Source organism: Meriones unguiculatus, chromosome 7 (genome assembly GCF_030254825.1).
Source record: "Meriones unguiculatus strain TT.TT164.6M chromosome 7, Bangor_MerUng_6.1, whole genome shotgun sequence".
NCBI lineage: Eukaryota > Metazoa > Chordata > Mammalia > Rodentia > Muridae > Meriones > Meriones unguiculatus.
In genome coordinates, this window is record NC_083355.1 from 36,305,319 (window position 1) to 36,318,684 (window position 13,366).

The 13,366-nt window shown below is 40.2% G+C and overlaps 1 protein-coding gene across 6 annotated transcripts in view; it reads right to left on the reverse strand.

The window, feature by feature from the left end:
• Positions 1-13,366, reverse strand: part of Acaca (acetyl-CoA carboxylase alpha) — a 263,052-nt gene that overhangs the window by 176,723 nt on the left and 72,963 nt on the right. For 5 of the 6 annotated variants that reach the window (XM_060387107.1, XM_060387103.1, XM_060387102.1 and 2 more), the window contains 2 exons: positions 3,083-3,215; positions 1,359-1,497 (listed from right to left, as the gene is read on the reverse strand). In XM_060387107.1, the coding sequence (XP_060243090.1) occupies positions 1,359-1,497; positions 3,083-3,215 (272 nt within the window). Of the gene's footprint in view, positions 1-1,358; positions 1,498-3,082; positions 3,216-8,210; positions 8,229-13,366 lie in introns of those variants that run through there. The other variant, XM_060387108.1, reaches the window with a different exon arrangement.

A 13,366-nucleotide genomic window follows, 5' to 3' on the forward strand; every position in this document is an offset into this window, starting at 1 on the left:
ACTCTTGGCCAGGCATGAGTGTCTTCTTAACCATTTTCCTAAGCATCTCATTTCTGTGTTGTCACAGAACCCTCCTGCACGTTGCTATTATAGCACTTATCTCATTATATATCTCATTATATTGCTTCCTAGAGCAAGGTCACACCTTATTCCTTATTCCTCATGCTTGTGGAGTGATTAAGTAAATGACTAGTAGGCATACCAGGAACAAATGGACGGGGGGGGCAATAAAGTAGTTTATATTTAGTATCTAAGATCTCATCTTTATGAGCTTCCTTTTACAAGTAAACAAACTGTAATACAGAGACATATTAAAGGATGCACTAAATGATTTCAGATACCAACATTTGCTTTTCAGTAATTTGTGACATCTGTTTCAAAATAAGATGGCATAGTAACTTTTACCTTCCAGGAATTGTCTTAATATCATTGTCAACATGTAGGCAACATTTACAAACCAAAATAGGCACTAAAAGGATACCTTTTTTCCTATCTGTGTGCCTTCTGACTTAAGATAGTGATAAAATGGGTGTAAGAGAGACTGGAGAGATGGTTCAGAGGCTAAGAGCACTTGTTGCTCTTGCAGAGGACTCAAGGTTCTGTTCCCAGCACCCACAAAAAGGCTAACAACTATCTGTAACAACAGTTCCAGAAGGTATGATGCCCTCTTCTGGCCTCCATGAGCCTGTGCACACATGGTGCAGACATAAACGCAGGCAAAATATCCATGTACATAAAACACAAACAAATAATAAAAGGCATGAGAATGGAATAGGGGTAACGCATGCCTTTAATTCAGAAGTCTAAAGGCAGAGATAGACAGATCTCTATGAGCTTGAGGCCAGCCTCGTCTACATATTGAGTTCTAGACCTGCCACAGCTACATGGTAAGACTGTCTCCAAAAAAGTAGTGAAAAGCCATTTGAGTCCCAAGATGTCTTTTCCTCAGTGGTCAGAGGAAAAACGGGAACTTTTACCCTAAAATGCTCTCTAATTCCATGTAAGTCATAAGGGAAGTATCATTTTCTTCCAAACATTTTCACTAAAGTATGTGGTCTAACAAATACTTAACACTGGAAAAGTTATAAACCTCACAGCCCAATACGTCTGTGAAATTTCTACCTCCTTACCTCAGAACACAGGAACCTGTGCAGTTAGCTATGGTACAGTCACTTTCATGATTCTATTATTGGCACTTTTTTACTATTATTATTACTGGTTACTTTTTAGAAGAGAAATCTTTGCATAGGATTTTACTGGCAGTCGTGGGCTTGGAAATCTCCCTAGGGTAACATTCTCCTTCCAGGCATGTCTACTCAGTGTTTTGTACTTAAAGTGACATAAAGCCAGTAACTCACCTGCATTGGCTTTGAGGTCTTCAGGTGTAACCATAACAACAAACCGGATTGCACGTTCATTTCGAAACATTTCATAAGACCACCGACGGATAGATCGCATGCATTTCACTGCCGCAATACCATTGTTGGCGATAAGAACCTGGGAGGTAGGAATATGATATGGGAAATGAAAGAAAAGCCAAGAAAGGCAAAAATAGGAAAACAAAGATAAATTTTTACACATTTCCCTTTGTCTAAAAAAGAACTTCAAACAAAAACTGTTGCTAATCCGAGCTGCCGAGAAATAACTCCTACTAGATCAAGCAATATTTTAAAATGTTTGGCTAAGCAAATACTTCAACATGTGCTACCTAGAACTAATTCCTTTCTAACTTCATTTTTTTAAATTTAAATCATAAGTGCTCACATTATTCATTTGTAAATCATCCTATCATAGCTATCTCTTACTAAGAAACATAATGTATATCCAATAAAAAAAGGAGGGGTTATGCTGTTTGGTGTTACACAGTAGTCTCTATTGTAATAAGACACCTTGGCATCAACTGCTGTTCTCCAAAATGCTGAACCCCAGTGCTGTAGAATGAAAGAAACTGCTTGGCTTCATGGTCACAAGAAAATCTAAAGGATTTTTTAATTGATTTTTAAATTGATTAATCTAAAGGATTAATCAATTAATCCTGAGAAATTTCTGTAAATAAACCTTCCATCTCCTTATGTATATCTTGCAATCATACCCCCAAAAATATCAAAGCTAATAGATATAGAATCCACTTCTATTATGAGAATATAAGACACTGATGAAACAATACTTTTAGGAGTGGGGATACTATTATAGTTTATTTTTTAATCACTTAAACCATTTCAACCAAAATATCCCCAAACTCTCACGAGTTTTAGGTAACAATGACACCGAATTGCTTCTTTTTTTTTTGGGGGGGGGGAATGGCAGAAGGAAACGACAACCAAGAGTTTCATTACATAAGCTAGATTGGCCACAAACCCTTGATCTCCTTATGTCCACCTCCCACGTGCTTCAAACTATCTACACCTCAGGTATTTCAGGTGGCATATTTCCTCTAAACATCTCTAATATCTGGTAGAAGCCAGTAAGCCCCAAATCTATCAAACTGTTTAAGCCTTCTCTTCTGAAACTCTTTCTACTTCTCTAAATCCAGTGCTATCACATTTATCTTCCCACTGGCACTATACAAGGTTACCAATCATTCCTTACACCCATCCCCCTGCTAGGCTAATGCAGCTGTGCCTATAAAACCATAAAATCTAGTGATGGTAGTGGTGGTGCATGCCTTTAATCCCAGCAGATTAAACTGGGAGGCAGAAGTAGGCAGATCTCTGAGTTCAGTTCCAGGACAACCAGGACTACACAGAGAAGCCATGTCTCAGGGAAAAACAAAAAAACAAGCAAACAAAAAAACAAAACACAAGAACTTAAAAAAAAAAAAAACTAGAAGCAGAATTTCAACTCCTTATCAACTATGACCAAATTAGCAGCATTAATATATATATAAAGATAGATGTGTAAATATATCAGCAAACAGCGAGATTATGTATTATGGCATGCTAAGGAGATAGAAAGGATAACACTGCAGAGAAAGGCAAAGCCCCTAAAAACCTAAACACCATTTTAAACAAACAGAAACAACAAATTTAGTCATTAAATATCCCATATTTTAGGCAAAATAGTTCAGTAAATTATAACTCACCTTCTCAATCACTTTATTTCCCCCAAAACGTGTGACAAATTCTGCTGGAGAAGCCACAGTGAAATCTCGTTGTGAGTCTATTTTCTTTCTGTCTCGACCTTGTTTTACTAGGTGCAAGCCAGACATGCTGGATCTATACAAACAGAGAAGCCAAAGGAAACTTTACATGGGATTTCTTCACAACACCCATACCTTCTGAAAACCTTCCTTTTCACCACCATGCTATGACACCTCCCCAGGACCCTTGTGGAGGCTACATGATAGCAGATCACAGGAAAGGAAACAATCCTCAGTGGATGTGATGGGTCAAGCCCAGCATGCTAGCACTGTGAGGCTGTGGCAGGACTGCCTAGAGTTGGTGGCCAGTATGGGCTAAAGAGTGAGACTTTTGTCTCAAGAATGTGAAAACAAGGGACTGCAGAGGTGACTGAGTGCTTAGGAATACTTGCTGTTTTAACAGAGGACCAGAATTCAGGTCCCAGCGCCTGCATGGTGGCTACTCCAGTTCCAGGGGATTGTATACACTCTTCTGACTTCCACAGACCAGGCACACATGTGGGGCACATACATTCAGTTAAAACACTCATATGAATAAAATTAATAAGCCTAAGGAGGAGGTGGAGATGCTGGAGATCTAGTTCAGTTGTACACAAAACACTTACATAGTAAACACAAGGCTGAGGGTTCAGTCACTAACTAGCATGAAAAGGAGTGAGGGATACGTTATAAAAAAAGAAAAATGGGACTGAAGAGATGACTTAGTGGCTAAGAGCACATATTGCTCTTGCAGAGGACCACAGTTCAGTTCTCAGTACCCACGTCAAGCAGCTCACAATTGCCTGTAGCTCCAGATCCAGGAAACAGAAAATCCTCTTTTGGACCCTGTGAGCACTTGCACTCACATGTATATATACACACACATAGACAGAGACAGGCAGACATAATCAAAAATAGATCTTTAGGTGGCTGGAGAAAAGGCTCATTGATCAAGAGCACTGGCTGGCTGCTCTTCCAGAGGTCCCCTGGATGGATTCCCAGCACCCACGTTTCAGTTCAAAACCATCTGTAATCCTAGTCCCAGGGGATCCAATATTTTCTTCTGGCCTCCGAGGGCACAAAGCCCACCTGTAGTATACACACACATGCAGTCAGAACACACGCACACAAATTGATGTTTTCGTTTTGGTTTGGTTTTTATTTTTGTTTTTGTTTTTTGAGCCAGGGTTTCTCTATGTAGCTTTGGCTGTTCTGGACTCACTTTGCAGACCTGGATGGCCTAGAACTCACAGCAATCAGCCTACCTCTGCTTCCCTGAGTGCTAGGATTACAGAACTGTATCACCGCACACGGCTCAAATTGACTTTTTTTTTAATCAAATCTTTTTTTTCAAAGGAAAAGACATTCTGATGAACGTGCAGTTACGCAGAGTGATTATGTAGGTAGAAGAGGACAGAAAGAAGGGTTGAAGAGGTCAGAAAGCTACACAGGTTACAGAGGCCCTAGGGCCTACCTTTGTCTCTTGTGGGCAGGTTTTTAATTCTTTTTAGATTATTTTTAACCCAGCAAGATGGCTCAGCGGCTAAAGGTGCTTGCCCTGCAAACCTCAGTTCCATCTACAGGATTCACATAAACTGGAAGATGAGCATCAGTCCCAGGAAGTTGTCCCTGACTCCACTGTGCACTGTGGCATGCCTGCCCAAACGCACACCATGCATAAGGTAGTAAATAAAAATACATTTGAAACTAAATTATTCTTAAAATAAATTAATAGTGGGCCACGTGTACACTGATAGGTGACAACTCTGAGACTGTACTTATATAATCTAATAATTCTTCCCAGGGGTAGCGGCACATGCTTTTAATCACAGCATTCAGGAGGCAAAAGCAGAAGGATCTCTCAGTTGAATGCCAGCCTGGTCTACAAAGTGAGTTCTAGAACAGCCAGGGCTACACATTGAGGCTGTCTCAAAAACAAAAACAAAGCAAAGATTCTATATAACATTCTAACATCCTGCAATCTAGGGAAGGAATGAGAGATAGCAGGGCTTGGGAAAGGGAAAAAAAAAAAACATTATGAAAATAAAAAGGATTGAGAGCTTAAGTGTGGGAGTGACAGCCTTTAATCCCAACATTCAAGAGACAGAAGAGAAGCAGCAGGGTCTCTGTGAGTTCAGTACCAGCCTCATCTACATAGTAAGTTGCAGATCAGCCAGAGCTACACAGTGTGACCCTGTCTCAAAATTAAATGATTAAGAGTGTCATTCTCTGGTGGCCTTATTTCATATCTTAAAGCAGTCTTTTTGATTCTTGGTTCCAATTTTAAATATGAAAATATTTCTTTCTTCATCCCTTGGAATTGCATGTCCTCTGGAAAAGTGTACCAAAATCCCATGGTATTATTTTTTAATTAATTTTTATTTTTTAAGTATTAGTTACAGTTTATTAACTTTGTATCCCAGCTGTAGCCCACTCCCTCATTCCCTCCCAATCCCATCCTCCCTCCCTCATCTCCTCCCTGCCCCTTTCCAAGTCCACTGATAGGGGAGGTCCTCCTCCTCTTCCATCTGACCCTAACTTATCAGGTTTCTTCAGGACTGGCTGTAATGTCCTCCTCTGTGGCCTAGCAAGGCTGCTCCTTCCTCAGGGGGTGAGAGGGAGAGGTCAATGAGCCAGCCATTGAATTCATGTCAAAAATAGTCCCTGTTCCCCTTACTAGAGAACCTACTTGGACACTGAGCTACCATAGGCTATATCCGAGCAGGGGTTCTAGGTTATATCTATACATGGTCCTTGGCTGGAGAAACAGTCTCATGAAAGACCCCTGTGCCCTGTGCCCTGATATATTTGGTCCTTGTCCTCTCCAGGTCTTACTAACTCCCCCCTCTTTCATATGATTCCCTGCACTCTGCCAAAGGTTTAGTTGAGTCTCAGCATCTGCTTTGATACACTGCTGGGTAGAGTCTTTCAGAGGCCCTCTGTGGTAGGCTCCTGTCCTGTTACTTTTTTTCTCCTACATCCAATGTCCATCCCATTTGTCTTTCTCAGTGAGGATTGATCATCTTACCCCGAGTCCTCTGTCTTGTTTATCTTCTTTAGGTGTACAGATTTTAGTATGTTTATCCTATCTTATAGGTCTAGTACCCACTTAAAAGTGAGTATATACCATGTGTGTCTCTCTGCTTCTGGGATACCTCACTCAGGATGATCTTTTCTAGATCCCACCATTTGCCTGAAAATTTCACGATTTCCTTGTTTTTAATTGCTGAGTAGTATTCCATTGCGTAAAAGTACCACAATTTCTGTATCCATTCCTCAACTGAAAGACATCTGGGTTGTTTCCAGGTTCTGGCTATTACGAATAAAGCTGCTAACAAACATAGTTGAGCAAATGTCCTTGTTGTGTACTTGAGCATCTTTTGGATATATGCCTAGGAGTGGTATAGATGGATTTTGAGGAAGCGCTATTACTAATTGTCTGAGAAAGCGCCAGATTGATTTCCAAAGTGGTTGTACAACTTTACATTCCCACCAGCAATGGAGGAGGGTTCCCCTTTCTCCACAACCTCTCCAGCATGTGCTGTCACTTGAGTTTTTGATCTTATCCATTCTGATGGGTGTAAGGTAAAATCTCAGAGTCGTTTTGATTTGCATCTCTCTGATGGCTAATTGAGCATTTCTTTAAGTGTTTCTCTGCCATTCTATATTCCTCTACAGAGAATTCTGTTTAGCTCCATACCCCATTTTTTAATTGGATTGCTTGATTTATTGCTTTTTAACTTCTTTGATATTATTTTTTCTAATATGTGTTTTTTTAAGATATATTTATTTATTCTGTATACCATGTTCTGTCTGTGTGTATACCTGCATGCCAGGATAGGGCACCAGATCCCAATATAGATGGTTATGAGCCACCATATGGTTGCTGGGAATTGAACTCAGGACCTCTGAAAGAGCAGCCAGTGCTCTTAACCGCTGAGCCATCTCTCCAGCCCCAATATGTGTTTTTTTTTATGTACCTATATAGTTTTAAAGATTTAAAAAAAGAACAAGTAATCATTCTTCTCTCAGTGTACCTATAAAAGTCAATGGGTAAGCTTTCCCCTAATCCTTTTTAATGACCTAAGATGGCTCTTTGTTCATTTCTTTGCTTGAAACAAGACCTTACTCTGTAGCTCAGGCTAGTCTGGAATTCACTGTGTAGTCCTCAAGCCTCCTGCCTCAGCCTCCCTAGTGCTGATATTACAGGAATGAACCACCAAGCCTGGCTACATAACTATTACCCCCAGGAGGAAGTAACAAGGGACATTCAGAGAATAACTAGTGGCTTCTTTACTGTACTTAAAGATACAGCCACAGCAACAACCATATATAACAATGTTGGCACTCAGTGTACGCTAATGTGCCAAAGCACTCTCTGAAATGGTATTTCAAACTAGTCAATTTGCTAAAAGTGTCTTCATCTTTAAAACAAAATAAAAGCCACCAGGCATGGTGGCACAACCTTTAATCCCAGTAGTCAGGAGGCAGAGGCAGGCAAATCTCTGAGTTCAAGACTGGCCTGGTCTACAAAGGAAGTCCAGGATAGCCAGGGCTCTGTTACACAGAGAAACACTGTTTCAAAAAATCATACATACATACATACATACACACACACACACACACACACACACACACACACATACCTGCAGAGGCACCATAGTGCTGCCCTCCTTACAGTAGACTCAAAAAGTATTTTTATAAAAGAAAACACACACACACACACACACATCTTCATCCTTTTCTATTAATATGCTTAGTTACCCTGTACTTAGATTGGAACTTTAAAGAGTGTAAAGAAAACGAGCCCAAAAAAGAAAGAGAGAGAGAGAAAGAAAGAAAGAAAGAAAGAAAGAAAGAAAGAGAGAGAGAGAGAGAGAGAGAGGAAGGAAGAAAGAAAGGAAAGAAGGAAAATGAGCCCTCCAAATGGAATGATTTGTCCAAGTTTTCAAAGAAAGTGTAAAGCACAAAAAAAAAATCTAGTTTCCTAGGCGTCCTTTCAGTGTTTTTTCAACTATACCATGAAACATTTATGGTAACATTAACATGATCTGGAAACAATGCCAGGGCACACTGTTCTTTGAAAACAAACCTTTCCTAATTTGTCTGCAATTGTCCAGTGCATCACATTGCTCAATAACATGGATGAATTTCACAAGCACCAGCCTTAAGGGAAACAGCACAAACTGCACAGTAACTGCACACGGATGACACTCTGAAAAAGAGAGAACCCATATGCAGTACAGAAGCTCAGGAGTGAAAGGACGGTGTAGATACTCTGTATGCTGAGCCTGACTTTGGTGATCATTACACAAGTATGTACATGTATCAAAACCACAAGTACTATAAATTTTACTATAGTACTTGCTTGTTAAATTGTATCTTAACAAACCTGACTTCAAAAATCAAAACAAGATGACAAAAACAAACAAACAAAAACGCCTCAGGCTAGTGAAATGGCTGGATGGCACTTTGCTGCTCTTCCAGAGTACCTGGGTTCGGTTTCCAGCATCCACACAGTGAATCACAACTGTCTCTAACTCCAGTTCAGTTCCAGGGGACCCAATGCCCTCTTCCTTCCACCACAGGCATCTGCATGTAAGTGTGTACATACATTCTCAGAGGCACACACGCATAGATATAAAATAAAATTTAATAAAAAGAAAATTTAATATCTGCCCAATAGCTAAGTAGGTTTTAAAGAAAGGGAAACAGTGAATGTGAAGTCCTTAACTGCATAATTGCATGTAAACAAGTACAACTTTGAGAGGTAAATAGAGGCAGGAAATGCTGAAAGCAGAACTTACTAAAGAACTATGTGAAAACAGCAAGAAAAAAAAACCCACATTGTGACACTTGCACCCCTTCCATCTTTTCCTACTGTTCAATAATTATCTTTTCTCTACCCAGGCAATTCAATTTTACCAAAGTTTGCCCCCTGAAGTGGCAGAATGACAGAGGCTCAAGACAGGTTAAGCAGTAACTATGACAGCACAGGAGAACAGCAACACACTCAGGCATAGAGAACAGCAAAAGTAAGGTAGCAGGTGAAAACAAATGGATCAAGAGTGAAAACAAATCACCTCTCACCTACCTTCCCCAGGAAGCTGTTACAGAATAAGAATCTAGGCAAAACAAAAATAAAAAGGCAAGGAACAGAGAATGCCACATAGAAGAATCCCCAAGACGACAGTTAAAACTATAGCATAAATTGTTCCAGGAATGGAAACTACTTCAGAATTTAAAAGGAGGCGAATTAGCTGTTGTGTTTGTGTATAGTGTTAAAAATTATGAAAGGTCATTGTTCTAGCTCTTGTACACTAGACAGATCAAGCTATAAGTGGGGACCCACACTAAAGCCCCAAACAAAAAGAAGCCTGGCTCTTTATTTGACCTTCTGGAGAACTCAGGATTGTAGATATGAGAGGCAACATCCTATTATAACAGATTTCATTAACATGTAAGATGTTACCTTTACCTTAGTCCATACACCCACAAAGGGACGCTGAAGTAAACTGAAGGGAACTATAGCTACTTTACTGTTTGGTCTCCCTGTGCCTGCCTTATAAGAAACTGGCTTTGAAAGATCAATCACTCAGCTTTTTAGTCTTCCCTTTTATAAGATAGGGTCTTGCTATGTAGACTAGGCTAGCCTTAAACTAAGATTCACCTGTCTCAGACTCCCAAGTGGTAGGATTAAAGACATGTACCACCATGCCCAGCTATTCATTTTTTAATTTAAAAAATTGTAGCGTGCGCTCAACTGCTCATCACATTGGAACACTTTTTATTTTAATGGAAGAAGTGTTACCCTATTCTAGAATTAAAAATAAAGCCAAATAGCTGGGCAGTGGTGGTGGGAGGCAGAGGTAGGCAGATCTCAATGAGTCTGAGGCCAGCCTAGACCACAAAGCCCTTTCCGGCTGTCAGGAACACCTGACAAAGAGGGTCCTAAGTAAAAAGAAAGCAACACTTACCACAGCAACTAAGCCAAGAAAATAATGAGATAATGAAACACAGAAGGAAAAGGATAGCACAGACAAAGTAGGTCATTTCTGAGATCCAATCAACAAGCAATACTGATTATTATTCTCCAATAGGGGAAAAGGCAGGCAAGGGGAGCAAAAAGGGAGAAAATATGCCCTAACTAAGGAACTATGGAAAAGTGAAAGGCGTAATTCTAAATCTCAAGCCTACGTAGTAAAACTCAAAGACTATTCATCAAAACTTTGTCATAAAGCATAAAGGTAGTAAAAAGAGACATAAAGTGACATGGGTAGCCTTTAAAAGAAAAGGGGACCAAGATAATATTTTGGACAAAGAGGTCCAACTCATTTTAAGCAAGGAAGGAAAATCTGGGCTAAAAAGACTAGTAAGACATATATGTTTAGAAAATTAAATTTGCCATAGAAACACGTTGAGGGGTTGGTCGTAAGCTTGTATATTGTTGCCTGGATACACCTATCCTTGTTGTGTAAACCTATCTGATTGGCTGATTAAATGGCCTATACCTGGGCAGAATGGGGTTAGGCATGGCTAAGATTCTCTGGCTTTTTTCTTTCTTTCTTTCTTTCTTTCTTTCTTTCTTTCCCAAGAGCACAGCATACACAGAAACGGCAGCATGAATCTAACAACACCTTTCAGGGGACTTTATGACATGCCCGGTACTGTGTCTCTCCTAAAATATATATTTATATTTATTAATTATACAGTATTCTGCCTGCATATGTGCCTGCATGCCAGAAGAGGGCATCATATCCCAGTATAGATGGTTGTGAGCCACCATGTGGTTGCTGGGAATTGAACTCAGAACCTTTAGGAAGGGCACCTAGTGCTCTTAACCTCTGAGCCATCTCTCTAGTCCAAGTTCCCTGATTTTTGAAGACAGGAGAATCACAGGAAACAGAGGGATGAGAAGAGAGAAAGGAGGAGGATGACACAATGGGTTAGGTGGAGAAAAAAACCACGCGGGTGAGGAGTAAGGACTCCAATAACGGCATGGCAAGGCCCAGATAAAGAATAAAAGCAAGTATTCATAAGATTATGGATGAAAGGTAGCCTAGCTAAAGATGGTTAAGGTAGATGGCATTAGATGGGGGCTGGGAGATGAATGGTGAGGTTATTGAGACAGCACAGATGAAATATCTGCCCAGCCCAAGGTAAATAAGGCAATTATAAAATTTAACGGGTGTTTGTGTCTTATTTGTGATAGCAGGTTAGTTAATACAGTTGCAATAATTCTAGGGATAATAATAATAAACACTATATAGCCCAACACTAATTTTTCTTATTTACTACAACAGAAATGTAAATAATGAATAGTGGAAGGCTACATAGCAGTATTTTCCTGATTTGGTTTTGATTAAGTAAGTAGATGCTCATGATACTGGATCACTGTTGTGAAAGAAAAGGCAAGCTACAGAACAACAGCCTCCTGAGCTGTCCTCAGGATAGCTACACCTCACTGGAGTCAACCTGACTTGAATCTTGTGCCATAAGGGGGGAAAAAAAATCTCACCAAAATGCTGAATAGTGACAGCCTAATAATCTTCCAGAGAACCCCTCCAGATAAGAAGTATATAAATGACTCGTCCATAGAAGGCCATGAGATCAGATACAAGAGAAGCAGATAATACAAATAAATCTTAATCTCTTTTTATTTTGAGACAGGGTCTCTTCATGTAGTTATGGCTGTCCTGGAGCTCACTAAGTAAACCTGCTAGCCTGGAACTCACATAGATCCACCTGCCTGTGCCTCACCAGTGCTGGGGTTAAGGGTGTTCACAACCATGCCCATGCCCGGTTTTCTTAATCTAATATACTGAGGTGACTATGGTTGAAAAGTCTTCTAGGGCTATATAACATGACCACATGTCATAATAAAAATAAAAAAAAAAAACAAGAAAGTCCCAGGTTGTTCTCTAGGTCGCTGCATCATCCCTTCCCTACTGTGTCAATGCTCAGTGAAGATAGCCAAGCCTACCATTCCAAGGAGAATGAAACTGGCATGGGAGCCCTGCTGTCACTGCACACTTCATTTAAAAATGTCTCGGAAAGAGTGTGTGCTGACATACACCTTTAACTGCAGCAGTCAGAAGTCAGAGACAGGCAGGCTGCTATGAGTATGAGGCTAGCCTGATCTACTAACACGTTATAAGCGAAACAGGGCTACATAGTGTGACCCTATCTAAAAAGGAAAATAAAATAAAACAAAAGAGCTTCTGTGTTAAAGGACTGTTCACTACTGCAATGTTCAAAGGTGAACCGTTTAAGGTAGGGAGTGACTACATCACTAAGCTCTGCCTCACCAGTGAGTTTATCCACTCACTGATGACATTCCTGGGAGGTGCTGAAAAGGAATGGGCTCCTGGAAACATGCTCTTAAAGGCCGGATCTTGTCCAGGGTCTCGTCCGTTCCTTTGTCTCTCTCTGCTTCACAGATGAAGAGTTGAGCAGCTCTGATTCATCAGCCTTTTCAACCATGATATCTTACCTCAGGTCTAATTAACAGAACCAACCAACCATAAACTAACACCCCTGACACTCTGAGCCACAATAAACTACCCCCTTTTCTCTTTGGGAGTTGCGGGGAGAGGTCCAAGACAGGGTCTTTCTGTGTAGCCCCAGCTGTGCTAAAAACCAGGTTGCCCTAGAACTCATTGATCAGCCTCCCTCTGCCTCCCAAGTGCTGAGACTAAAGGTGTGTATCATCACCACTTGTCTACCTTTCTTCTCTTAAACTGCTCTTCTTCTTTTTTTTATGTAAGAACTCCAGGTTCCTATTTTATCTGTATCATGAATAGTGTAGAAGGATGGACTCAAATGTGGTTCTACACACAGCACATTCTTATTCTTGGTCAGCCATCCATCCCAGGAATGGTAATGTGTACAAACATTTCTTACTAACCCCCGTTTTGTTTTGTTTTTTTATTAATTACAGTTTATTTACTTTGTATCCCAGCTCTAGCCCCCTCCCTCATATCCTCCCAATCCCACCCTCCCTCCTTCATCTCCTTCTTGCCCCTCTCTAAGTCCACTGATGGGGGAGGTCCTTCTCCCCTTCCATCTGATCCTATAAGCTGCTCTTCTTAAGTAGCTTGCCATAGCGATAAAAGGCCAACACATGATATATATGTATATATGTACATCATATGTATTTGTATATATACACATACATACATGTTTAGCTTTAAAAAATTCTGCCAAATAATTTTCTATAAAGTGGTTTTATTGATCAATATTATCACC